General features: G+C 55.0%; 3 protein-coding genes across 5 annotated transcripts; 2 read left to right on the top strand and 1 right to left on the bottom strand.

Annotated features, from left to right (window-relative positions):
- Nucleotides 1-5: 5 nt before the first annotated feature.
- On the top strand, nucleotides 6-2,880 carry LOC122206048 (titin-cap). The gene is made up of 3 exons (XM_042914803.1): nucleotides 6-1,025; nucleotides 1,278-1,766; nucleotides 2,014-2,880. The coding sequence occupies exons 2-3, from the start codon at nucleotides 1,657-1,659 to the stop codon at nucleotides 2,405-2,407; spliced, it is 504 nt and encodes a 167-aa protein (XP_042770737.1). The 5' UTR covers nucleotides 6-1,025; nucleotides 1,278-1,656; the 3' UTR covers nucleotides 2,408-2,880.
- A 1,189-nt stretch (nucleotides 2,881-4,069) lies between these two features.
- Nucleotides 4,070-6,212, top strand: PNMT (phenylethanolamine N-methyltransferase). Its single transcript, XM_042915952.1, has 3 exons — nucleotides 4,070-4,920; nucleotides 5,379-5,586; nucleotides 5,689-6,212. The coding sequence occupies exons 1-3, from the start codon at nucleotides 4,569-4,571 to the stop codon at nucleotides 6,128-6,130; spliced, it is 1,002 nt and encodes a 333-aa protein (XP_042771886.1). The 5' UTR covers nucleotides 4,070-4,568; the 3' UTR covers nucleotides 6,131-6,212.
- A 597-nt stretch (nucleotides 6,213-6,809) lies between these two features.
- PGAP3 (post-GPI attachment to proteins phospholipase 3) lies at nucleotides 6,810-20,978 on the bottom strand. Of its 3 annotated transcripts, XM_042916120.1 has the most exons (8): nucleotides 20,716-20,978; nucleotides 19,367-19,464; nucleotides 18,396-18,548; nucleotides 10,375-10,437; nucleotides 9,703-9,764; nucleotides 9,211-9,347; nucleotides 8,707-8,911; nucleotides 6,810-8,543 (listed from the first exon to the last, which is right to left on the bottom strand). In XM_042916120.1, the coding sequence occupies exons 1-8, from the start codon at nucleotides 20,894-20,896 to the stop codon at nucleotides 8,480-8,482; spliced, it is 963 nt and encodes a 320-aa protein (XP_042772054.1). In that variant the 5' UTR covers nucleotides 20,897-20,978; the 3' UTR covers nucleotides 6,810-8,479. The 3 variants fall into 3 exon arrangements, with proteins under 3 accessions (XP_042772054.1, XP_042772055.1, XP_042772056.1); XM_042916121.1 differs by lacking the exons at nucleotides 19,367-19,464; nucleotides 20,716-20,978 and having other exon boundaries at nucleotides 9,211-9,406; nucleotides 18,396-19,354; XM_042916122.1 differs by lacking the exons at nucleotides 6,810-8,543; nucleotides 8,707-8,911 and having other exon boundaries at nucleotides 9,288-9,406.
- Nucleotides 20,979-26,388: the final 5,410 nt, after the last annotated feature.

The following is a 26,388-nucleotide window of genomic DNA, read 5'->3' on the forward strand; positions in this document are numbered from 1 at the left end:
TGAGGGAAAGTCAGGGGAAAATCTCCTGCCCAGGATCTGGGGGGAGGTAGGAGAGACCCCAGCAGCAAGCATGGCAGGCCTTGACTGTCCTTGGGGTCCCACAGCCGGCCTGGGGTGGGGCCCGGGCTCGTGGGTCACTGAGGCATCTCAGGTCTCCCTGGGTCTCTCTTGCTGCACTCACCTACCCTCTCCGCCCCCAGCACACTCACTAGGGGCAGCATAGAGTCAGCTCCCGGGGCGGATGGGGGGGGGGGGGTGCGCTAACAGGGGCCACTGCCACACCTGCCCTCCTTCCTCCTTCCCTGCCCGCAGGCTTCCCATGGGGCAACTAGCATACGGCCAGAAGGGTACTATCTTGGGCCTTGTTAGGTGTGTGACCCTGGGTAAATCTACCTCTCTGAGCCTCCATTTCCTGCTTTGTAAAAATTAGACTCGTTAGATCATGGGGCTGTCATTAGAAGAAAATGAGAATCAGGCCTGCTGCTTTGGTAATCAGGAGTGCGCAGTTCTGCCCCAGGTGGGTGCCCATGGGCCTCTCCAGCTGCTGGGCGCTGTGCTGTTCCGGCAAGGCCTTCTGCTCCTGTGTGGCCTCTTCCCGTGCCCTTTGCTGTGTCCACCCAGTGATGTCCTCATTCTTCACTCCCACTCCGTGCAACGTGTATTCCTGCACCGTGAGTTGCTTCCCTTGGGTGCTCGGCTTCCCCAGCAGCCATCCAGCTCCCCTTGAAGGAGAGCCAGGCCCCTCCCAGATGGCATAGTAGAACTGGTCAGGCTGTTGAGACCAGAGAACGAGGCCCAGAGAGGGGCAGGGACTGCCCCATGCTCAGCCTGTTTATGGCTGAGTTGGAGTTAGAGCCAGATCTGATTGTACCACTCATCAGAGCCCCTGAATTCCCATCTCACCTGCTTGGGGGTGTTGGTGACAGGGGCGGCCACCCACATCTGCTCTTTACGACCTGACTGGCCTGACTTGGGAAACCACTTCTCTGACCACTGGCCACGAGAAAGGAAAACCTCTGGCAAAGGTTCGTGCCCAGGGTCCCAGGTATGGAATTAACCAAGTAATTTCCTGCCAGTGTCGTGGTGGCAGTTGGGGACCAGGGCTCTGGGTGCAGACACCTGAGGCTGTGGTTGCACTGTCCCTTCCTGTCAAGGGGCATGGCCAGGGGCTATGCCCTTGATCCCAGGCAGAGGAGAGGAGTGGGGGTAGGACCTGATGGCCTGGTACAGAGCCCAGAATGGGCCTTGATTCCTGCCATTTTCTGCTCTGTTTACAGACAGGCTGCTGTCTTCCCTGGGCAAGAGGAAAGGGGTGGGACAGAGGGCAAGTGCCAAGGTGGCACGAGGCTGGGCACGTGCCTGGTCTCAGACAGTGTCAAAGGAGTGTCAGACACCTGGAGGTGTCACTCTGAGGACTCCTGCCCTCCTCTGGAGCATCTTGATCTCTTTGGAAGCTGACTGCTGACCCCGCGGGGGCAGCTGGAATCCAGGTACCCCAGCCCCCACCCTGGGCGCAGAGTCCCCCATCAGTGAGCCTTGGCTCTGCTTATAGCATCTGACGCCAGAGGGGCTGAAAATAGCCCCTGGAGGAGGTGGAGGAGGGGGCTATTTAAAGGGCCTGGGAGGAGCAGAGCTGAGAGGGAGTGAGCACTGATCATGGCGACCGCAGAGCTGAGCTGCCAGGTGTCCGAGGAGGACTGTGAGCGGCGAGAAGCCTTCTGGGCTGAATGGAAGGATCTGACGCTGTCCACACGGCCTGAGGAGGGGTGAGTGCCAACCAGCTGGGAGTTCCTCCTCTGCCCTACAACACCCCTCCTGAGGCTCAGGAGGCCAGAGCACAAAGCCCTGCAGAAGTTTCTGGGGGTAGGGACAAGGAGAGGGGCCACTGGGGAGAGTGGAGTCACCCCTTCCGCACCCCAGGTCCTGGCAGCCCCAGGGAGCCCCCTGCCCAGCTCGTGACTGGAGGGTAGCAGATTTCAGGAGCTGGGTACCCCCCTCCCCTCTCCTCCCCAGTTGCTCTCTGCACGAGGAGGACACCCAGCGGCATGAGACCTACCACCGGCAGGGACAGTGCCAGGCGCTGGTGCAGCGTTCCCCCTGGTTGGTGATGCGTATGGGCATCCTCGGCCGCGGGCTGCAGGAGTACCAGCTGCCCTACCAGCGGGTGCTGCCGCTGCCCATCTTCACCCCCGCCAAGATGGGTGCCGCCAAGGAGGAGCGCGAGGACACCCCCCTCCAGCTGCGGGAGCTGCTGGCACTGGAGACAGCCCTGGGGGGCCAGTGTATGGAGCGCCAGGACGTGGCCGAGATCACCAAGCAGCTGCCCCCTGTGGTGCCTGTCAGCAAGCCCGGTGCCCTTCGTCGCTCCCTGTCCCGCTCCATGTCCCAGGAAGCACAGAGAGGCTGAGAGGGACGGTGACTCGGGCTCCACTGTGCCCACTGTGGGCTGGGCCCTTCCTGGCTAGGACCATGGAGGGCAGCTGCTGGCCATGGATGCTTTGTAGTTTGCCCAGAGTTGGGGGCTAGGGGAGGAGGGAGCCAGAGGCCAGGATGCCTGGGTCCCCTGAGTTCCCAAAGGGAGGGGGGCAAAGACAGTGGACACGAAGGGTAGAGAGCTGGGGGCCAGCACAGCCGAGTACCCCCAGCCCCAGGAGAAGGGACAAAAGATGCTGGTGAGGACAAGAGGTCCCTGAGAGGAATGACCCTGGTCCAGGCTTCGGCTTCAGAGAAAGATGAGGAAAAGTGTTAAGGGGATCTGGAATGCTCTGAGAAGAGGCTTGGAGAAGACTGGCGTGAGGGGGACGTGAAGAAGGCAGAGGCAGAGTGGGGCCCCCAGCATCCTCTGTTAGTGCTGCAATAAATGCTCAATTGTGTTCCAGACTTTCCGTCTCTTTCCTTGTGGGGGCCAGCCCATTGGTGTCCCCCCATGCTCACTTCTGGGAATAGTCCTTGCATCTGAGCTAAATATGGCAGAGCTAGTGGGTACGCTCCATGCTTGGTGGTGGGGGCAGAGGAGACAGGAACAGAGCTGTAAACAGGGTGGCTGTCTGTCCGGGCCCCCTTCCATGCCCTGGCTCTGCTGTGCAGTTCCTGGACTCTGTGTCCAGTCCCCTGGCACTGGGCAGTGCCCAGCAGGCCAGCTGGCATCCAGGGTGTGTTTAAATGATCTCATGGAGAGTAGGGAGGGGGCTGGCACCAGGATTGTCCTTGGCTGTACCTAAGGGTGTGGATGGGGTCACTGACCCCGAGGCTGACCTACCTCTCAGTTCTGAATCCAGACAGGATCAGTCCTTGGCTCCGGTCAGCCGCTCTACCCACCCTGCCCAGGGAGCCCAGGGTGGGTTGTGGGGAGTGGAGGGTCGGGTTCTTGTCTGTGACCCCTGCAGCTGTTGTGACTCATGTCCCAACCTGATTGCCTGGCCCAACAAGGAGACATGTTCCTCTTGGGACAAGGTGGGGACCGGTGAGGGCACAGAGGTGAGGACACAGAGGAGGCTAGGGGCCCATCTGGACAGGGGCTCGTAGCCTACCTAGGGCAGAGGTGCACTGGACTGGCCCAAAGGGGTCCGTCCACTCCAGGAAGACCATGGAGATAGCTCCATGGAATCCACTTCCCATTTGGGGGAGAAAGGAGGGGAGACCCTGGCATCTTGACCTGGAGTGCCAAGCAGGACCTACAGGCCTGGCCTGACCCCCTCCCCAAGAAAGGGGAATGCGTGTGGGCTGGGGAAGGAGAGGGGTCAGAGACCCCAGACTGGTGCAACCCCAAATCCCTTGGCACCTAAGGCCCAGCCCGCGCCCCCTGGCGACCGCGGCAGTCCGGGGAAACACCTGCGTCCTTCCGCCCTCACCAGGGACCCGCGTGCCCGACATGGCTAGAATGTCCCGACCTTCTGCCTTCAGAAGCCCCCAGATAAGCGGCTCAGAGCCTGCGGGGCCGGCAGGGAGGCCCCGCTGTTCGGAAGGCTAAGTGCATTAGCCCCGCTCACATCCCCTATCGCTGCTGCCATCGGACGGGCGGGGCCGGAGCTCCGCTCTAGGGCCCCGGGGCGACCGCGACGGTGGCGGAGGCCAGAACGGACTGTCCTTTCCGGAGTGGGTGTGGGGGGCGCTGGGGAACGAGGGTTGGGAGGAAAGGACGAAAGAGGGCTGGAGGAGGGAAGGGGGAGCTGGGGTGACCAAACCAAGGAAAGGGGTGGATGTGGGACGGGGTGTCTAGGAGGAAGGAGAGCCCGCAGGGGGCCGGGCCCGGGGTTGGGACGAGAGCGCTGGGAGGTGGGCAGTGGGACAGCGCCGACTGGACCCTGGGCCAAAGAGAAGGAATGGGGTGCCGGGCGAAGGGGGTGAATGGCCGGGGAGCTGGAGGAGAGCGACGCGAAGAGCTGGGGGCTGGCAGGGCGGGGATCTAAGGGTCTTGGGGGCACGAAGCTGGCTGCCTGGGGCCAGGCCCGGTGAGGCAGAGTGGCGGGGCGCGGGCGCAGCGGAGGAGCGGGGTGGGGGTGGGGGTCACACGTGCCCGGGCCGCCCCACACGCGCCCCGAGTGTCTGCCGCTCGGACACTAAGGGAGATGGATGGGGTGGGGGAAATGCAACGCGGGGCCCCGGGCGGTTCCTGGCTCAGCCGCCGCCCCCGCAGCGGAGGGTCGGGCCTGGACTTGGCGGCACATAAAGGGGCCGCGAAGCGCGAGGACCGGGCGGGCGGCGGCGGCAGCATGAGCGCAGCAGACCCGAATCCCGCTGCGGGCGCAGTCCCCGACTCGGACCCGGATCCGGGCCGGGCGGCGGTCGCCTCCGCCTACCAGCGCTTCGAGCCCCGCGCCTACCTCCGCAACAACTACGCGCCCCCTCGGGGCGACCTGAGCAGCCCGGACGGCGTCGGGCCTTGGAAACTGAGCTGCTTGGCACAGACCTTCGCCACCGGTGAGCGCGGGGGAAACTGAGGCCGAGAGGACAAGAAGTCATCAGGGAACTAAAGGGGCATACGCCAGAGCCCGAGGGGGGGGCCAAGGAGCACAGATAGGTAGTTAGGAGTGAAAATAGAAGAGGAAGAGAAGCAATATCCCTTTGCGGGGGCGGGAGGGCATAGAGAGACCTGTGAGGAGGGCATGGGGGGGAGGGGCAGATCGTTCACAATTGAGAGGTGAAGTGGGGGATGCAGGAAAGGGCCCCAGATGAAGAGAGACGCCAAGAAAAGAGATGGAAGCAGAGATTGGGGAGGGAAGAGGCAACTGGCGGGGACTGTCTTCCAGATGGGAGATACACTTTACAGAGGAGGAAGGGAATGAGGGAGGGAGAAGCAGGTAAGGGAGAGAGTGACCGAGGCAGGGGATGCTTGGACAGGGTTGGCACCAGGACCCTCTTCCCCTGCGCCCTCCCAGGTGAGGTGTCTGGACACACCCTCATCGACATCGGTTCAGGCCCCACCATATACCAGCTGCTCAGCGCCTGCACCCACTTTGAGGACATCACCATGACAGATTTTCTGGAGGTGAACCGCCGGGAGCTGGGGCTCTGGCTTCGGGAGGAGCCCGGGGCCTTCGACTGGAGCATGTACAGCCAGCACGTCTGCCTCATTGAGGGCAAGGGGTAAGGGAGCTTCCCGTGGAGTGGCTGGCAGGGGGGTAACAGAGGACTGAACGTGGGGCGGCCCTGAGCCCTGGTCCTGACCCTGCCTTCTGCCCTGCACAGCGAGCCCTGGCAGGAAAAGGAGCGCCAGCTGCGAGCCAGGGTGAAGCGGGTCTTGCACATCGATGTGCACCAGCCCCAGCCCCTGGGTGCTGGGAGCCTGGCGCCCCTGCCTGCCGATGCCCTGGTCTCTGCCTTCTGCCTGGAGGCTGTAAGCCCAGACCTTGCCAGCTTCCAGAGGGCCCTGGATCACATCACCACTCTGCTGAGGCCTGGGGGGCACCTCCTCCTCATCGGGGCCCTAGAGGAGTCATGGTACCTGGCTGGGGAGGCCCGGCTGGTGGTGGTACCCATGTGTAAAGAGAAGGTGGTGGAGGCCTTGGTTCGTAGCGGCTATGAGGTGCGGGACCTGCGCACTTACGTCATGCCTGCCTGCCTTCAGACAGGTGTAGACGATGTCAAGGGCATCTTCTTCGCCTGGGCCCAGAAGAAGGTGGGGGTGTGATGGCCCAGTGCACCCTGTGCTGATGGCTCTCATATACCCAGATTCCCTGTCATCTGTGGTGGCACCTAATAAATAAATCAGTTCCTCCTGCTGAGTGTCAGCTGTGTGTGGCTCTTCTGGGAAACAAGGGCCCAGAGCTCTCTCTAGGGTTGTGGGGGTGTGAAAGCTACCAACCCTAGCCTTTTTTTTTTTTTTTTCCCAGAAGCTTCCATGAAGGTAGGTTTCTTTACCACTCATTCTTCCCAAACTAAGGAAAGCCAAGGTCAGCGGGTATTCATTCAGCATCTGCTATGTGCCAGGCACCTATTAGGTCCGTTCAGTCCTCACATTCAGCAGGTCCGGTTGTCCTGTTTGCAGGTGAAACTCAGGAAGGTTAAGTAACAAACAGTAGTAGAGCCTAGTTCAGGCCAGAAGGGGAGGAGTGGGGAGATAATCAGGAGACTGAAGTGGACAGTGCAGGGGGAAGGAGTTACAATGCAGGCACCAGTTCCCTCTCCCAGAGCCCACTCCCCCTGGACTGGAGCCCCGCCCAGCTCTGCTGCTGCTCTGCATCTGGTCCCTGCCATCCCCACCCCCAGTGCCTAGGTAGAGACCCCACCTGCCTATTGCCTCCAGCCAGGTGTCTTCTCCTTCCCTCCAAGCCCACACTACTCACACAAATGAGCTGAACAAGGGTAGGTGAGGCTGAGAATTCGTTTATTAAGAATGTTCCTTGCTACCCTCTCTCTCACCTTAAAATAGTTCTCAATAATAAAAAAAAAAAAAACACAGGTCACCCGAGTCTGAGGTTGGAGTCCTAGTACAGTGCCCCGACTCCAGGGAGGGCAAGAGGGCAGGGAAAGAACAAGAATCCAGACTCCCTGCTCCAATCACACAGACTGCCTTTGGATGGAAAGTTTCTGGAGCTTCACGTTGTGTCCTTGCGGAGCACGAATGTGCCAGGGCTGCTGGCAACTAGCAGGGGTCACCTTTACTGGGGTGCAGGTACAGCGTGGCCCCTGCCTGTCTCTGGGAAGGCCAGAAACCAGACCCAGCCACAATCCTCCTCCCCTACTCCCTCAGATCGCCCCCCTTCCCAAGGTCCAGGCTGTGTGACAAAGGGGCTTAGCAGGTAGGTTACTCCGGGAAGGGAAGGCCACCCAAGCCTAGGCAAGGAGACAGAAGGCTGGAGAGGCGCAGAGGATCTCCATTTCCCCACCTCCCTCTGACTCCCAAGAGGCTGGTTCTGGAGGGTGATCTTGAGTTGTGTGTGGGCCCTCCGAGATTTAGAGGGCTGTAAAGTGGGGGCAATGGACAGAAACACACACATGCAGCCTGGACACTCGTACCCCCAGCCAGACTTTGAGGATATCCTGGCTCTCTGCCTGGCCTGGGGCCTTGTGCAGAGCTAGTGCTCAATAGGTACTTGGTGGTGGTAACTCGATACCCCATATTTCTCCAACCTGCCCCCACTGTGTGGTACACTCATGGCACTCACACTCACCCACCTGTCCTGCAGCACACACTTTAAAACCACTCACACCCCACCCCACTCTCCACCCACGCTCATACACACTGCCCCACCCAGCATCCCACACACCTCAGGCCCGTGCCCACCACTCTGTCACCTATGCACTCAGTCTGGTTCACACTCCCGTACACATTCACGTGCAGGCTCTCAACCAGAACAGCAGCAGAGGAGCCAGAGGGATTCCCGTCCTGGGCTCTGTGGGGTTCTGGCCTTGAAGGGGGAAGGAACACAGTGAGGCCTCTTGGGGGTCTGGCTGAAGCAACAGTCAGGGTAAGACCACTCCCCAGTTCCAGGGGCTTAGTCCCTCAAGATCCCATGGGGAGAATGAGACCAACCTTGGAACTTGGGTAGCCAAAGAGCAAGAGTCTAGTGCCACCTAGTGGTGCCCTGGAGGAGGGCAGGGGGTAACAGGAGGGGACCCCACTGTCCCCAAAGGCCTGTGGTACCTGGTTTCCCAGATAGACAAACAGCTGTGGGAACCACCCAGGCACTGAGGGGATGTGGGGAAGAGGCTGATGGGGAGGCAGAGGCAGCTCTCCTCTTGGTGGAGCTAAGAACACAGTTCTACTCCAGTTCTGCTCCAGGGACCGGAGAGGCTGCCCATTCTCTAACCCCAGATGCTGAGAGGCCAAGCCTGAACAGACTCCAAGGCCTGGGAGGGCCATGTGGGGGCAAGCAAGGGGATGGGCAGTTACATGATTCTGGGCCCACACCCTTCATGTCCAAGTTCAAGATGCTAAAAGGAAAAAAAAAATTAATCATCTCAAGGATTATGAGGAGAAGGGGAGCAGCGGGGAGAGGGCAGGACCCCCAGTGGGGCAGACACGCTCCCAGGGCCTTCAGTCCAGCTTGAACTTGGCTTCTGATTCCTTCAGCAAATACAGGCTGTCATCTTCCAGAAAGCTGTGGGCAGAGGGAGGAGCCCACTGAGGTATGGCTTTGAGAGCACCCCGTGGGGGTGAGTATAGGCAGGGGGGCCAGTGTGCACAGAGGCCTCAGTCTCCTCAAAGGAGCGGGTGAGGATGGGCACAAAGAAGGTGCACGCTGGGCAGGGAGCAGCACCCACCTGAAGAACAGGACGTGGACCGGGATGGTGCTGATGTGCCAGATGGCGTGGGCGTCCAGGACCCAGAAGAAAGGTGGGAAGTCGAGCAGCTCAAGCAGGGACAGCCCCTGTAGCAGCAGGACCACCACCATGCACTTGCGCACGTGAGGCAGCCGCCGCTGGTTCCGCAGGCACCAGGCCAGCCACCACACCACGTTCACCAGGCCTGGGTGCGGGCGGGGGGTGGGGAGAGGCTCACTCCCTGGACCTCCTTCTCCCCCCAACAAAACCTCCACCATCCTCATGCTCTTTGACCCCAGGACCACCTTCAGACTCTCCTGCCAGCCTCCCCTCTCTCCCACCCCAAATTCTTTCCCCTTCCCCCACCCTAAGGGGCTCTCTAGAACCTTCTCCAGGAACAGCACCAAATCTGTACCTCCACCCCAGGCCAGCAGTTCTACAGACGGGCTGGGTCCCCCACTCCCCCATAACCCCAGGAGCCTCGGGTCCCTCCCCGTGCCTCACCAATAGCCACATTGGCCGCCAGGTTGTAGCCATAGTCGAAATGGACGAGGCTCAGGTAGGAGACATGCGCGGTCAGCATTAGCAGCAGGAGGGCCCGAAAGGCACTGGCCACAGCCGGGTGCTGCAGCCCCACGGTCCTGCCCCACCATCCAGAGCTGCTCAGGTGGAGGGCGGCCCGTGCCCGGGGCAGCATTTCCTAACATCCCCTCACCCCGACATCAGTATGTGGAAGCCACTGCCCTCCTCCCCCCACCAAAACAAGCCAGCTGGGCAGGCCTCCAATCCACCTCCAGGGGCCTGGGATCAAGTGCCTCCGCTCCTTGGAAAGAGCCAATTCTACCCCCCGGGGTCCCCATTCAGAACAGCCTGGAGGGTGTGTATGTGTGTTGGGGTGCAAGATCCTGGGGACAGCACCCCCCAAGGGTGGGTAAGGTGACCCCTTTCTGCCCCCAGTGCCTGATTTTGCCCCCACAGAGGCCAAGATGGGCTCACCTGACGCAGCACAGATAGACAGAGTGTAGGATGACGGTGGACGCACAGAAGTAATCCATTTTCTGAGGACGGGGAGAGCTGGGTGAGGGGCCAGTGTGAGGGGAGGGGAGGCGGAAAAGGTTTTGTATGGGCAGGGCCCCCAGAGGACCCACCAGGGGTGGGGGCAAAGGGCGGGGGCAGAGGCGCAGCCGTACTCTAACATGGGGGTCCATGTCTCGTGCCCCTTCTGCCTGTTGCTGGTTCACTCCTGAATTTAACAGTCGGACCCTTGTATTCATATTCTACAACTTTTTAAAATGCATTCAGCAGCGAGGCTTTGGAGGCATCGGTGGAGGTGCCTGCCAAGACTCCAAAATACATGAGCACACCACAGAACCTGGAGCGCAGCCTCGAGTCCCACAGCCCTGCGCCCAAGAACCGGCTGCACCCTTGGGGGGGTGAGTAGTTCTGCCTTTCCAAGGTTCAGCTGCCTCATCAGTTAAGAAGAGCCAATAATCACACCTACCTCACCAGGGTCAAGTGACGCTCAAGGGCACGAATAGGTTAAAAATGCCTAGCACATAGCGAGTGCTATGTAAATGGAGTCCCTATGAAACCGAAGAGCTGACCCCCACCTTTTCTGGGCTCCTGTGGGACTGTCCCAAGCAGGAGAGGGGCCGAAGGGGTGCTCACCTCTGTGAGGTCGGTGTCCTTGGTGTGGAAGACTGTGGACCAGAACCAAGCATTGAGGGAGACCTGTAGGGAGGGGCTGGTCAGCATGGTGTCTCACGTGGGGAGGACCCCTAGAGCATTCACAGGAGTCTGTCTTTGGGGAAGGGGCTCTTTGGAGCAGAGAAACATGCTTTCCCTTGCCCCTGAAGCCCACAGAACAAACCCATGCCCTCAGCTTCCCAGAACCCTGAACCCCCTGGGCCATGGGGGCTGCAGCCTCCACAGGTTCCGGCCTGGCCTGGGAACCAGTTCCCAGTTCCGGCACAGCCAAGTTCCCTGCTTACTCAATCGCTAAGACAACAGCCCCTGGGGGGACCTTGCCTCCTCCCCCAACTGGCAGGTGATGACAGCCCCACCCTGGCCAGGGGAGCCAGTGACCTCAGCCTCTGGGGGCGGGAATGAAGTGGGTGGGGTGGAGGGGCTCGAGCCAGCTTGGGGTGTGTCCCGAGGAAAGCAAGCAAGGGAGGGAGATCAAGCAGATCCCACTGGGGCCAAGTCTCTATGGAGGAGGCTGGCCCACTGAGCCCAGCTTCCTCCTGGGTGGCCCAGCCCAACCTGCCAGACCAGTGGCTGCTGCTCTGAGGCTCTGGGAGGAACAGAAGGTTGAAGGGGCTGTGGTGGGCAAGGGCCCAGGAGACCATTCGAGGCCTTTTCCCTGGAAATTAACTGCAAGGAGACAGTACAAAACATCTTGCAAATGAGTCCTAGACCTTGTGGGAGTCAGCGCTGTATCCACAGTAGAGGCCCAAATCACTGAAAGAAGGGCGGGCTAAGGTGGAGGTTCCCTACACTGGGCTGGGAAACTAGTGACAACTGGTCAGAGGAAAAAAACCGGCAGGCTGAGGTCCGGCCTAGAATGCCCTAGAGATAGAGAGGGATGCCCTAGGGTGGGACAGGCCTGCCCAAGACAGGTAAAGGCCAGGAGCTGCTCACTTGGGTCCAGGACAGCAGGAAGACTGGCCAGGCACAGGACAGAAGAAGCAGGGAAGAGGCCTCTCTATCCAGTCCTGCAGCAAGGTCAGACAGTGGGATGGGTTCCCTATCGCAGGCCTGAAGGGGCTTTTGAGAGAAGGGGAAGAGCAAAGGGGTGGAGGCAGGCAAGACTCTGCAAAGCCAGTCAGCACTAGAGGTCTCTGGAAGCTCAGGTAGCCCCATGCAAGCCTGTCTGGCCTGGGTCCTAGGCTGAGTCTCTCGGCTTAGGTTCCTCATGACCTGGACAAAGGCCCTGCCCTCTGGGCCTGAGCTTTCCCCTGTGACTAGTCAGGAGCTAGCCTAAGTGATCCTTTGTCCCTTTCCAGCCCTGACATCAGGTGATTATTCTAAGTCTGGTTGCTTGCTCTTTTAAAGATGGCCATCCAGTCCCATCCCTGGGTCTTCCCCAGAGATGGTATATGAGGCATGGTCTGGAGGCTGGAAAATGGGACAGAACAGGGTGGCTTCTCAGACACTGCTCCCACGAGGTCTGTGACGCTCAGGGTCAGCATGGAGAGAGGAGCAGACTTGGGGCTGGAGACAGAGCCCAGGAAATCACATGGGCCAGGTCTCCAGGGAAGGCCAGGAACAGGGACACTCTTGGGGAGGAGAATGGCCCCAGAGCCAGTATGAGAGGGAGGTGGAGGGGAAGGCAGCAGGGACTGGCAGCCAACCAGTCCTCCTTGTCACCCACAGCAGGAAGGGAGAGGTGACAAGAGGACTGAGCTAAGTGGTGGCTGGAACACTGGAAGCGGGGGAGAGGGAGCACAGGGTCAGGGCTTAGCTCTACAGGATGGAATGGGAACTGCTTGGTCCCCTGTCCAACTGCCTCCCCAGGGTGCCTCCCACTTATAGAGACCCACCTGAAGCCTGGACTCTGCACCCCTGAAATGTCCCCTCTCCCCTGGGAAGTGTCCCATTATGAGGGACTCCTCTTCTGGCCCTCTCCTCAGACTTGGGAGATAGTGTCATTAAGAATGCAGGGCCCAGGGTCAGGCTACCAGGGTTCAAATCCTAGCTCTGCATTTCCCGTGTGTCCTTGGGCAAGTTATTTAGCCTTGCTGTGCCTTGGTTTTCTCCTCTGTAAAATGGGAATAATCATAGTATTGACAAGGATTTAATGAGCGATACAAACACAATGTATAGCACAGTGCCCAGGACGGGGTAAACCATTAGGTGTTACTTGTTCCCAGTTTGTTGAGCCGAATGGGACTCACATCTCTCCACAGACCTGAAGCTAAAGAGGCCAAGTCTGCCTCCCACTCTCCCTGAAGGCCAAAGGAGTCCAGGGGGAGAAGAGGTGGTCTCCCCACGGCTGCCTCGGCCCACCCCACTGTTCGTGCTAGAGGCAGAATTTCCAGAGCCTCCATAATAAGACGGACCCTGGATTCAAGTTCTGCCTCAGCCCCTAAATAGCTGTGTGATCTTGAACCAATAACATCTCTGAGTCTCAGTTGTCTCATCTAGCAAATGGGGTTAATAATAACACCCACTGCATAAGAGGGTCCTGAAGATGATGTCTGTAGAATGTCTGGCACAAAGAAGCCACTCAATAAACAGCTGCTGTTACGGCTGCCTGGCACATAGTAGGTATTCCCATAAATGTCAGTCTCCCCCCAGGAGTCACAGAAGAGATACTGTTTCTCTTCACTCAGAGTTTGTAATCAAGACTCAAGCAAAGGGGACAGACAGACGGGGAAGGAAGGGAAAGGTTCCAAGCCTCAAGTGTATGGCTGCTCCCAGACTCCTCAGCCAAGCTTGAGCAGAATGGGGGGAGGTAGATGGTAGCTGGCCAATCAGACAGGCCAGGAGGGTGCTGGGCTGCCCAGCAGGGCCCCAGGAGCTTTGTGTAAACACTGAGGAAAGGGGGAGGCCAGGGGCAGGGTGCCAACAGGGTGGAAATGGAAGGGGACAGGGAAGGCTGGGTGAGGGAGAGCGGGAGGCTGTTTCAGTCTGTTGGAAAATAAGAAAATTGAGACAAAAATATCACAGCCGTGAAACTGGTTGGATGCCAAATGAGCCAGATCTGTCAGGAATTCGACCCCAGTGCTAAGCCCCAGTGCTCGGGGCTGTCATTGACACCGTGGTGGTGGGGACATGTGGGTCTTTAAATAGCTCAGTGTCTCAGAAGTGGGGGAGGCAGAATGTTAAATATGACGCCTGCTGCCACCCTGCCCCCCTCCCAGAGGCCACAGTGTCTCATCCCCTGCCTCAGTCAGGGCAACCCTGCTCCGCTTCACTCCTGAGAGAGAAGAGGGGAAGAGGCAGATGGAGTTGGGGGAAAGATGGCTTCTTCCACCATCAAAAAAGATTCCTTGATTTCCTGCCATTCTCTGACCCATGGGAAGTCCTTCCTGAAGTCTAACCATCCTTCTGCTGCAGACTCAACCTGTCTCTTCTTGTAGTTTCCTCAGCAGAGGTAGAGCACAGTCAGTCCCCACCTCCATCAAGCATCCTGCAGAGACGGTTTGGGCTTTGCTGGCACTCTCATCCTCTCACCTCTACTTCTCAGGACCTTTCTTCACTGGGCAAAGGGGAGGGGAACTGGTTTGGCCTCCTGGCTCTACAGACAGCAGGGGCCCCCAGCTCCCTGAAGTCAAAGGTCTGTGATGTGCAGAGCTTTGGCAGCTTCCCAGCCCAAGCCCAGATCCAAATGTCAAGGCAGAGGCTCCCTTCTGGTGCCAGCTTCATCAGCCCTGCTGGGGCAGGGTCTCCTCGTTTCCCAGGAAAAAAGACTGAGAGAACCCCCTGCCCACCCCACTGCCCAAGACTGAACCTGGAAAAGGCCTTCCCGTCCTATCCCAACAGAAATCAGGAGCCCCACTCGCTCCAGAAGACCCAGCCCAAGACAAAGTCCACTGCCACACCCTCCATTCAGCTCAGGATCCCTCCCTCCTATAAACACAGGTGCACCGGACTAAAGATCAAGTGTACAATCCAGACTGGGTCATCAGAGGGAGTGTGGACACTGAGACTCTGTCCCTCAAGGACCTAGTGATAGCATGAGGAGGTTCTATGTCCCAGAGCCCCATATTCCATAGGATGTCCTAAGACACGGGCCCCAGGTATCTCTCCTCTCTCAATCTAACATCTCCTGCTCTGTCCCTCAGGGTCCTCGGTCACACTGGACTACAAGGGTACTGGGAGGTGTGACCCTCACCAAGAAGGAAGCTGAGTGGCACATGCCAGTGAAATGAAAGACCCAAGAATCAGGGAGATCAAGACGAGCGTTGTGACGTGACCACTGGCAAGGGCTGGGACCCTCTGAGGTCCCTCAGACCTGTGCATCTCTCCAAAGAGGCTCTAAGCTTTGTTCAGGGAGTTCAGGCAGGCAGGGCTGTCCAGTGCTCTCAGGCAGGGCTGGGGCCGGGGGGTACAGGCTGTGGGCTCAGAAAGCAGCGACCCCTGGAAGAACCCCAAGGGACAGGTGTACTCTCCTCAGCTTCTCTGCCCTTCCTGCTTTCTTGGCCAGGACCAAATTCTTTCCTCTGAGAGAGGCCTAAACAGGAAGTGGTGGTTCTATCCCTCCCGGGCCGGTGACAGGGCATGCGGATGCCAGCCCCCTGCCTATGCGAGAGCTCCTGCCCCTCGGCACTCAGGGCCCTCTCTGTGCCACCTCACCTCCCTCCGCTGCCTTGCACTCAGCCACACCGCAGCCAGGCTGACCTTTCCAAGGCTGCCTATCCCGGTCCCACATCCTCCAGCTTCCATCCCATTGCTGCTGCTGGGCCACCAGCCTGGAATGCAGAAATCCAACCTCTTCTCCCCTCATCTGTATGAGTCTAGGCCTTATCAGGCCTGTGAGTCCCCGATGGAGGCTCTCTCCCTCTCTGGGCTTCCCTGGAAGACTTCTCCACTTAGAGGACACGTCTCCCCACCTTACTACTTCGAGGGCTCTCTACCTGAGCCCTCCTCGGCTCTGCCTGCATTCTGCCTCCCGGGACAGCTGGACCAGCGCTTCCCACCAGGCTTAGCTTCTTGAGGCAGGTGCCTCAGTTCCCACAAGTGCTAACTCCTGCCTCTACCCACAGCAAATGCTCAACAGACATTTATCATGGACACAGCCCAAGAGAGGGGCTAAGTGCTCTGACAGCCCTGGAGTCAGTCCTGTCTCCACCAGTCACCAACTTGTGAGCTGGTGACTTTGACAAGGTTTTCCCTCTCTGAGCCTTACTCAGAGCTCACGGTGGTATTATGAGGATTGAATGAGAAAAATATATGTAAAGTACTTAGGACAATGCCTGTTACGCAATTCATATAACACTTATTATTAATATTTGTTAAATAGAAAAGATTACGAAGGATCAACATTTCCCAGAGGCTTAACAGCCTCCCCGCCCCTGCCCTCCTTCCGATCCCCAGCTCCTAAGTCTGAGGCTTGGCCTGGACTTCTTAGCACCCCCACACTACCAGTTTTCCTAAGGTCCTCAGAGACCTCAGGGTGGCCAGATCCAGGGTGTCCTTCAGTTCTCTTGATTGTCCAGCAGAATTCAAGAGGACGGCCTACCCTCTCCTCCCTGTTCTTGTCCCAGGGCTTCCCAACCACACGGTATCCTAGTTTTCCACCTACCCCTCCAGCCACTCCTGACTCTGTCGCTGGCCCATCCTTCTTGATCTAATCATTATGTTTGGGGCTCCTCAGGGCTCCATCCTAGATCCCTTCTCTTCTTGCTAAGCTCCCCTTGGTGACCTCATGCACACTCATGGCTTCTATCACTCTCTCATAAGTGGGAACACTGGGTTATTCCTGATTCCTCTTTCCTCATCTAACCTACGACTGAGGCTTGTCAACACAGCTAAGATAGTAAGAGTGCAGACTCTGGGGGCACCTGGCTGGCTCAGTCAGTAGAGCATGTGACCCTTGATCTCAGGGATATGAGTGAGTCCAAGCCCCACGCTGGGCATGGTGTCTACTTAAAAAAAAAAAAAAAAAAAGTGCAGACTCTGGAACCAGATGCCTGGGTTCAAACTCTGGCTCCTAGGGCAGGTTACTTAACCTTTTCAGCCCTTGGTTTCCATCTGTAAACTCGGGATAATAATACTACCTATCTCATAAGCTATTTATGCGATTAATGAGGTTAATATTTATAAAATGCTTAGAATGGTGCCTGACATACAGTAAGAGCTATGCATGGGTTTGTCAAATAAATAAAATAAATTAAAAATTTTAAAGTCAACTCAAAACATAGCTCAAACATAGTTCTCTTCAATAACCCCGCACCAGTCTAGCTACTGTGCCCTATGCTAAAACTAACTAGCTGCCTGCATCCACTCTTACCCCTCTAATCTGTTTGCTACACAGTAGCCAGAATGAGTTTTCCAAGCAAATCTATTCATGAAACCTCTTCTCTCCGACCCTCATTGCTTCCTGATGCTTTGAAAGTCCAGATCTAAAGTGTTAACGTGCCCCCCAGGCTCTCCACGGGCTAGCCCCATTCACTGCCTACCTGCTTACGTGTGGTACCTACTCCCTGGCTTCCTGTATGGCCGACCCCCTAGCCTTTCAGGTTCTCACTCTCTTCTGCCTGTCCACATTCTATGTCTTCTATGTAGATGACTCTTCCTACTCTCCCTGAATTCACCTAGCTAACATTCATTCATCATTCCAATCTTACCTCAGAGGCCCCTTCCTCAGGGAAGCCTTCCCTGATTGCCCTGTACTGGTCTAGTACCCCATCACACACCCCTACAACACATCTCCACTGCACTTTCCCCAGAACTGTACTTTTATGTTCAATTGTGTGCTTGTGTGGTTACTACCGGAGGAACCTGATTTTTTGTTTTTGTTTTTGTCTTTGTTTTGTTTTGTTTTGTTCAAGTAAGCTCCACCTCCAATGTAGAACTTGAACTCACGACCCTGATATCAAGAGTTGCATGTTCTATAGGGTGCCTGGTAGCTCAGTCGGTTAAGCATCTGACTCTTGATTTCAGCTCAGGTCTTGATCTCAGGGTTGTGAGTTCAAGCCCCTCACTGGATTCCATGCTGGGTGTCAAGCCTATTAAAAAAAAAAAAAAAAAGAGGGGCACCTGGGTGGCTCAGTTGGTTAAGCATCTGACTCTTGGTTTCGGCTCAGGTCATGATCTCATGGTTCATGAGTTCAAGCCCCACACCAGGGTCTGTGCTGACAGTACGGAGCCTGCCTGGGATTCTGTCTCTCCCTCCCTCTCTGCCCCTCCTCTGCTCTGTGTGTCTCTCAAAATAAATAAACTTAAAAAAAAAAAAAGAGTTACACGCTCTATGACTGAGCCAGCCAGGTGCCCCCTGTCTGTTTTTATATACTTTTGGATCTCCAGCACCCAGCAAAGTGCCGGGCACATAGTAGGCTCAATACATGAATTAATGGCTGCTTTGGTGGCAGGAAGGTGAATGAGCAGACTGTTTCCCTAAGGCTTACAGTGGGGTCTCTGATTGCAACCTCTTACTCTCACACCCCGCCCAAGGTTGTCACAGTTCATATGTGTACCCTAGTCCATGTTTCTCACACAATTCCAGGCTTCTCTGACCAGTCACCTGTAAAGCTCAGAGCCCTCTCTGGATACTCACATGGAACATATTTCGACTTCTCAGGGATGGTCTAAGACCAGGCTGGGCTCTACATAGAGTACTGTGGCTGCTGTACCTCCAGACCTGGACTAGGATTGAGATTGCTTTGAGTCTTCAGGGCGGGGGGTGGGGGGGTGGGGGGGTCCCTGGAAAGACCTGTGGTCCCAGCATGCTCCCTAGCACCCATCTCCCTTCTGTGCTTGTAAATTGCCCTATGGAGTCTCTTAGTGGCCTCCTCCCTCCCTTCCAAATATCCTGGCCTAGGACTCTGCTAGAAAGGTAAAGTCTGACTCAGCACCTTCCCCGTGTTCTCCCTAGGCCTGACCACCCCACAGCTGCAATTTTAGACCTGGAAATCAGAGGGGAAGGTAGGTGAAGGGAAGCTCCTGTTGGATGAGAATGGGGATCTAAGAGTTCCTCCTTCCTAGATGATGGCGTACAGCAGGAATACTGCCAAGTTACCTACCCAGGCGAAGGCCACGCAGGTGGGATACATGGGGGAGGAGGCTGGCACGGAGGTATGGTAGCGGCAGAGCATCACCAGGCTGGCCAAGCCGTTGAGGAAAGAGGCCATGGCAGAAGCTGGCTCTTGGAAGAACAGGAACCGGGAGAAGGGCCACTGAAAAGGGAGCACATGGAGGGGGCCTGAGCAGCAAGCAACCCCCAGCTAGCCCAACATGCTTTTCCTTGACATGCCACATCAACAGGTCCTCAGTTGGATCCTTAGCTCTCGTCCTCGGCCAAAGCCTCACGTATAGTCCCTCTTTGGGTCAATGAGCTCTCCTCCAGTCCTTAGCTGAAGGCCATCCCTCTATCTTGGCCAGCACTCACAGCACTATAAGCCTGGTTTCTGGGAAGAACAGATGGGCCAGTGTAGACGGCTCAGTATGGTCTGGTAGAAACAGCCTAGACTTGCCATCAGGAAGACAGAGATCCTAGTATACTCCTTCTCTACCACTGACCACAGGCCTCTGAGCCTCAGCTTACTCTGACAAATTGGGGAAAATAATTCTTGCCAACCTCAATAGTCCAGAACAAAATCATAGTGGATGAAAAAGCACCAGCAAACCATGACTCACTGGGCAATCTCAGGGGGTATTACTATTTTAATCTGAACTTCTACTGGAAAAGCAAAAGACAGCATGCTGTGGAGGGTCAGAAAATTTGTCCTCATAGCAAGGACATTCAACCACCCTAAGAACTCCAGCATGGCTGAGACCACAAAGCTTCCCAGATCTTGTTATTCCAAATCTAGAGCCAGGATACATTGGTTCCATCTGATTATATGAAAACCAGCAGATTTTGAGAACAGGTACCCGCCCCAAACACACGCCCATCACCCCACAGCTCAGACTGCTTGGATGGTGTGGTCTAACTGGGGGGTGTCTTACCCCTACCACACTGCCACCATACACTTATCCTGACCCTCCAACTCACCTTGCCATGGAACTGAGGCACTCTGTGACCTTCCTTGAGGTAGAGGCCAACAGTGACCCACATACACTCATACTTACAGTCGTCCTGACAGGTCCAGCCTGAAACAGAGAAATGTGACCTGGTGAACTCCTTATCATGGGAGGCACAGAGAGGGCAGATGGGACTCAAGCTCAAATGCAGGCTAAGAGGGCCTGCAGGGTGGAGAGGACCAGAAGAAATCTCAAAATGCTGGCTTCCCGCTAGGATGTATGAGAGATGGTAGAACATATACATAAGGGAAAAGTATGTGTTTGTGTGCATGTGTTTTAGGGGATGGGGATGTGCAATGAGCAAACAGAGATGTTTTTCTCTTCTCCTTTCACCAAGATGGGAACTTCGGCATCTGGTGGACTCATTAGTGGATAGGTGGGTTTATGTTTGCTCTTCCTGAATTTAGGCTTTGCTCTCACTTGCCAGGTAAGAACTCTTGCCATCTTACCCCCGTCCTATGAAAATGAAGCCCAAATTCTTCACTCTGACTTTTGAGTCCCCAAATTCCTTTTCCAGCTTTATTTTCTATACTCCTTTTCAGGCACCCCGCACCCTGCTCCCTGAGTAAACCAAGCTACTGGATATGCCCTCATCTGCCCAGGGCCTCTACTCTCTCCGTTCGCTCTGGAACGCAAAGGGATAGTAAAGAGAACAAACTTGTAGTCGGACAGGCTACAACTGGAAATTCCACTTTACCACTTACTGGCTGTGTGACTTTGGGCAGGGCACTTAGCCTCTCCGAATTTCCCCATTGTAAAACTGGGTTAAGAGAAACTACCTTATAGGGCTGTGAAAATTAACTGACCTATTGTGACACCTGTCACACGACAGGTGACCACTATGGCCACAGGTCCAAATTTAATGTATCCATCTTGAAGCCCTTCCATCACAGAACGTTCCAAGATGATCACGGTCCCTACCCTCTCAAAGCAAGAAACGATTCCTTCCTGCCATATGCTCCTACTGCTTGCCCTAGGGTCCTCTAGTGCTCAAATCATCCTTTACCTTGCACTGGAGAAGGCTAATGTCCCTGTGCAGACTGTGACCCCGAACGGCAGGATGCTGGTCTGATTTCAGTGTCATTCTAGGGCCTGTACCCAGGAGTATTAAATAACTTCCCATTTGACTGAATAAATAAAGTGAAACATGAAAGCTTCTGGGAAGGTAAGACCGTCTGATGATGCTCTAACCACCCTGGGGCTCCATTCACACACACAAAAACGGACCCCGGGGGAAGAAGGTAAGACTCAAAGGTTGTTTGGGGGCGCAAGGGGCGGAGCCAAGGCGAGGGGCGGGGCTTGATGCGGGGAGGGGCTTACCTGCTAGACTCATGTAGATTGGCTGGCGGGAGCGGAAGTGCCTCAGTGCGCCCCCTGAGCAGTTCCGCTCCTCGCACCGGTGCACGCAGTCGCGGTACACCGGCTCGCGGTCGCCCTGGGAGCCGCTTGCTAGTGCGGCTGCCCCAGCCAGCAGCATCAGCCGCGCGGTCCGCCCGGCCATCCCTTCAATCTGGCCCTCCGCCGGCGGAGCAGCTTAAGAGCCTTCACTTCCGGAGCAACAGGAAGTGCCTTGTGTTCCTTATTCTGCTCTCCGGTGACGTCCACCCACTTTAAATAAAAGTTCCCGGATTTCTGTGGGCGCCTGCCCCGCCCCTCGTCTTACTGTCATCTGCATATATCGAGGCGGCAGGGTTAAGGGAAGGGGGTCGCCAGGTGGCTTAAGGAGCAAAATAAATTGTTGGGGTTTTTTTTTTTCTTTTTTCTATCAATATACGTCTTGTTTCTTCTCCATGGTCTCTTTATTTGAAGTACGGTTATTATTCTTTCACCAGCCCCCCCGTCGGGTTTCGCTTCCTAGTGCACCTGGAACTGCCCATGTCTTTCCCCATCTCCCCTGGCACCACCCTGGTTAAAGACATCACCATCATCTGTCGCCGGGACTGCCGCAGTAGTCCCTTTCCGAGTCTCCCGGAAGGGAGACTTTTGTCTCCTCCTACCTTTGTCCTCTCCAGTCCGCGTTCCGTTTCCAAATTCAAATTTGACCCTGTCACTTTTGTTCTTAAAATTCTTTACTGGCTCCCAAGTACCTCAGGATAAAATCATGACTCCACAAACCCTGTACGATCTGGCCCCTGCGCCAGAGCCAAGGGGCCATGTTTCTCAACCCTCCTGGCCTTGCCTTATCTGTATCATTTGTAGTCTCAGGCGTGCTTATTCTTCTAGGCTCAGTTAAAAAAAAAATTTTTTTTTAACGTTTTATTTATTTTTGAGACAGGGAGAGACAGAGCATGAACAGGGGAGGGTCAGAGAGAGGGAGACACAGAATCTGAAACAGGCTCCAGGCTCTGAGCTGTCAGCACAGAGCTCAACACAGGGCTCGAACTCACAGGGCCACGAGATCATGACCTGATCCGAAGTCGGACGCTTAACCGACTGAGCCACCCAGGCACCCCTTCTAGGCTCAGTTTAAACACCACTTCCGAGGGCGGTAACACCTGGAGGATGATATAAAATACAGTGGTATGTTTTCCCTAGGCAAGGTGGGGACCTCTGCTGTCTTGTTTACCACTCTACTTCCAGCACTAGTACACAATTTGTATCATGTTAGGCGCTAAGAACGCATTTCTTCTTTCTTCCCTCCCTCCCTCCCTCCTTCCCTCCCTCCCTCCCTTCCTTCCTTCCTTCCTTTTTAAATGAACGAACAATATAATTCAACGTTAAAAAATTGGGTGCTAAATCCATCAGCGTGATTTAGACGAGGCTGAGATCCAAGAGGTGTAACATTTCAAGGAAAATCAAGAGAAGGACTTTTGGGAATAGGATACTTGCTTTAACATCCACTCCTCCTGCCTACACCACCACAGCACACACAAATATGCCCATCTCATTGAAGCATGGAAGCCTTGTAGCCTAGATGCATAATTAGTGTGTGTAGATTAATGACAGCCTTTCCTCCTCTCCCACTCTCCACCCCGGGTCAACTTTTCCTTTTTATATTGATTGAGAAGTGAAATGAACATGAAGTAAAATTGTATTCCATTCACTTATTCATTTAGTAAACATTTCCTGAGTTCTTAGCTCTAGCACCAGGCTAGGCAAGGCACAACTCCAGGAGGCACCATTCACATTGTATTTACTGTGAATGGCGCTCAGGGGTGCACCATTCACATTGTATTTTCTGTGATTAGTGCCTCTTCAAGTTAAGTACAACATGAATAGTGCCCCCTGGAGTTGAGCACCCAGTTGATAGGGATTGGGAAGCTGAAAAGAACAAAACAACTACTCAGCCCTCCAGGAGCTGACAGGGAAACAATCTAGTACTAATACCACTTTGCGTCTGATAGACCAGTCCTTTCCTACTACATTATTTCATTTTGTCCTTAATATGATTCTGGGATGAATCTTTTAATGAACACATCCATTTAAAGATGAGGAAATTTTAAGTTGCGTGGCTGGCTCAGTTGGTGGCGCATGCGACTCTTTTTTTTTTTTTAAGATTTTATTTTATTTTTTTAAGTCTTAATTTTTTTTAAGGTTTATTTTTGAGAGAGAGAGAGAGAGAGAGAGCAGGGGAGGGGCAGAGAGAGGCAGACATAGAATCCCTAGCAGGCTCTGCACAATCAGCACGGAGCCTGACAAGGGACTCAAATTCAACAAAACCGTGAGATCATAACCTGAGCTGAAACCAAGTCGGACGCTTAACTGACTGAGCCACCCAGGTGCCCCTAAGATTTTATTTTTAAGTAATCTCTACACCCAACGTTGGGCTAGGGTTCGAACTCACAACTCCTAGATCAAGAGTGGTACACTGTAACGACTGAGCCAACCAGGCGCCCCGCAACTCTTGATATCGGGGTTGTAAGTTTGAGCCCCTGTTGGGTGTAGCGATTACTTAAAAATAAAGTCTTAAAAAAAATAAGATAGGAAATTTAGAAAAGAGGATGAAATCCTAACAAAGCAGGATTCTCCCTTTGAGAGTAATCCGAGCTAGACATAGGGCTCTTTTAAAACCTTTACACTTCTGATTTTGGAAGCCTCATCCTATATTACATGAACCGTTAAAAACAAAGGGAAAATGTTAACAAAACAAAACAAACAGCTTCATGTAGTGACTGACATGTGTGGAGTTATAGAATTGGATAATGTAAATCGGGAAAAGTTGTAAGGGAATGGGGAGGGAGGAGAAAGCTACTTTGGACTGGGCGATCAGAGAAGGCCTTTTTGAAAATGTGACGTTTGAGCTGAAACCTAGGTGACCAGAAGGAGCCAGCCCTGTTAACACCTGGGGGCAGATTGTTCTAAGCTGAGGGAATAGTCAGTGCAAAGGCCCTAAGGCAGGAACTAATTTTGGCATCTTTGAAAAACAGAAAGGAAGCCTATGTGGCTGGAAGGCCAGAGACCAGATTCTGTCAGGTCTTGGGTCACAGTGAAGAACTTAGGCAATGGAAAGCCATTGGGAGATGTTTTAGCGCTAGAACAACGCTATGTTGAAAACATTTACTTTAGGGGTGCCTGGAGGGCTCAGTTGGTAGAGCACGCAGCTCTTGATCTTGGGGTTGTGAGTTTGAGCCCCATGTTGGGTGTAGAGGTTACTTAAAATAAAAAAAAAAAATTAAGTTAAAAAGTAAAACATTTATTCTGTGAAAAGGGCAGGGGGTAGGATTAAAAGAGGGCAAGAGCAGCATTCAGGGAGATCAAAGGCTAGTGCTTTCACCCGATAGAAGCTTAGTCTAGCTGGTGGTGGAGGTGGGAAAAGCACAGAGGAATCAGTAGATCTCAAAGAGCTACTGGACGTAAAGGGCAAAAAAACCCCCAAAACATAACAAAAACAAAGACAGAAAAATAACAACAAAAGAAGAATCAACAACGTGGGTCCAATGAATGAAATCATCAGAAACTGAAACTGCCTCACCAAATCAGGACTTCATGATTGCCACAGTTTTGTGCTTCTGGAAGCTTCCTAGCCTCCTCTTCCCCAAACCAAAAGCCAGAGGCAAAAATGTCCTCATTCACATCCCAGTAGTCTGGATCTCTAGCAGCAAGCCAGGTGAGCTCCGAGTTCTGAAGGGTTGAGTAGAGCAGGAAAACTCAGTGTTTGTAAAACAAAGAATCTGGAACCTGGAATCTGGCAGAGGGGCGGCTCAGTGGGGCTTTCAGGGAATAAGCATGCGGTTGAAGGAGTCGCTGCCCCCACACGAGGTCTAAAACACTGCAACCAGGAACTCTTCAGTCCAACTCTCATATTTCACACAGCAAAATGAAAGCCTTATTCAAGCCCACACAGCCCAGCTACTATCTGAGAAAGGATCCCTAGATAAACTGAGACGCATGTTAGACGGCCAGCACAAACACACAGCACAGGATACGGGAGCACAATCCATGGGCCAAGATGGAAACCACGTGTACTTCTCCTATAGGCATTAAAACCAGGGAAGGCTGAGGGCGCAAGAATGCATTCTGTCTTAGCAAAGCAACCTAGAGAGAGAGAAAGGCAGATTCCTCAGGCCTTGGGCCTGCATTCCTGACATGGGGTGACAAGGGTTGAGGGAGGTGATCAGCAGGCCCAGGGGTAGCGTGTCTGGTATGTCAATTTAGGCTCTACTCTTTGCTACCTAGAGCCTAGGCCTAACCCTGGGCTCCCAGTGGCTAGGTAGCAAGTGTTCTTAAAGGGCCACTTTAGAAGGGAAGATTTTCCCATCAGAAGCTTTCAAATTACTTTCCTATGGCCCCAGGGAGGCTTTGTGCCCACTCTTGGGGGACTCCTTCCAAATAACTAATTCATAGACACTTCCCCAGCAACTCATGCCCCAGACTCAAGGCCCTATGGGGTAGGCACCAGTTTGTGGCCTGAACCTCGGACTGTGGACCGTCTCCTCCCTTTTTCTGTTTATTTTCAGTCCTCTGACCCCAGGCTGGCTGGTGAGGTAGGCAGAAGGGAGGAGACTCTGGTGCCAACAAACAGACACACACACACACACACACACACATACACACACACACACACACACGCACGCACACGGCCTCCTGTGTTCCCCAGTCTCAGTGGCTGGTCAATGATTGACTGGCATTTCACAGGCTGCTGGGTCCAGACCCCAGCCTGTTGATCCTTAGAGGTCACCTCTCTAAGCCAGAGCCCCATCGTGCCACCTCAGTGCCAGTGGATACCTCCACTGCCCGCAGGCCAGCACCTCCTCTGGCAGATCTCATATATCTGCCCTCTGTCCTTCTCTTGGCTCTCCTCTGCCCTGCAGTCACCCCTCTCCCCTGAAGCTGTCTCCCTCTCCCCAGGCCCCTCACTGGACCCTGCTGGCAAACTCTCAGGCTCCTCCAGCAGCCCCCCTCCCCCCCCCACCAACCCCAGGCCCCCCTTCAACCTCTGTCCCTTAGACATCCTCTTTCCTTGGCTCTCCTGCCAGGCCCTGCTGGAGAGGCAATTGAGGGGAGAAGCGAATCAGCAGCGCCCACCCCTGCCCCCCTTCCTCTCCTCTTGTCAAACACCAGACAAGGTTTTTTCCCCTTCCTTCCCAGCTCTGAATGGGCTCATTCTCTTTGGAAGACTGGCCCCTCTCGAGCCTCCTCCCCGGGCGTGAGTTCTGACCCCGCTCCTCCCCCAACCCTACTCCCGGTCCACTCCCTCTGGCCCCGCCTTCTCTGGGCAGCCCACTGGGACTGAGCATTGTCTCCAGTCTGGGATTTTTTTTCCCCTGGAATCTGGGATGCCGAGAGGGTGCACTTGTTGACTGGGTGAGAGTGAGGCAGTGGGGGGACATGGGATCTTTGTAGGAGAATGACTGGTAGTTACTCAGATATCTTGAAGAGGCTTTCTGGCTCCACTACACCCTGGGGGAGGGAGAGTTCATGGTACCCTTGATTCCCGGTCCTGGAGCAGAGCACATGAAGCCAAAGACTTCTGGCTCAGTTTCCCTTCATTCCCTTGGAGTTTCAGTGTTCCTCTTCTGCAAAATGGGGAAAGATAACATCTGCCTTCTGACA

The sequence above is a fragment of the Panthera leo genome, chromosome E1 (genome assembly GCF_018350215.1).
Source record: "Panthera leo isolate Ple1 chromosome E1, P.leo_Ple1_pat1.1, whole genome shotgun sequence".
Classification (NCBI taxonomy): Eukaryota; Metazoa; Chordata; class Mammalia; order Carnivora; family Felidae; genus Panthera; species Panthera leo.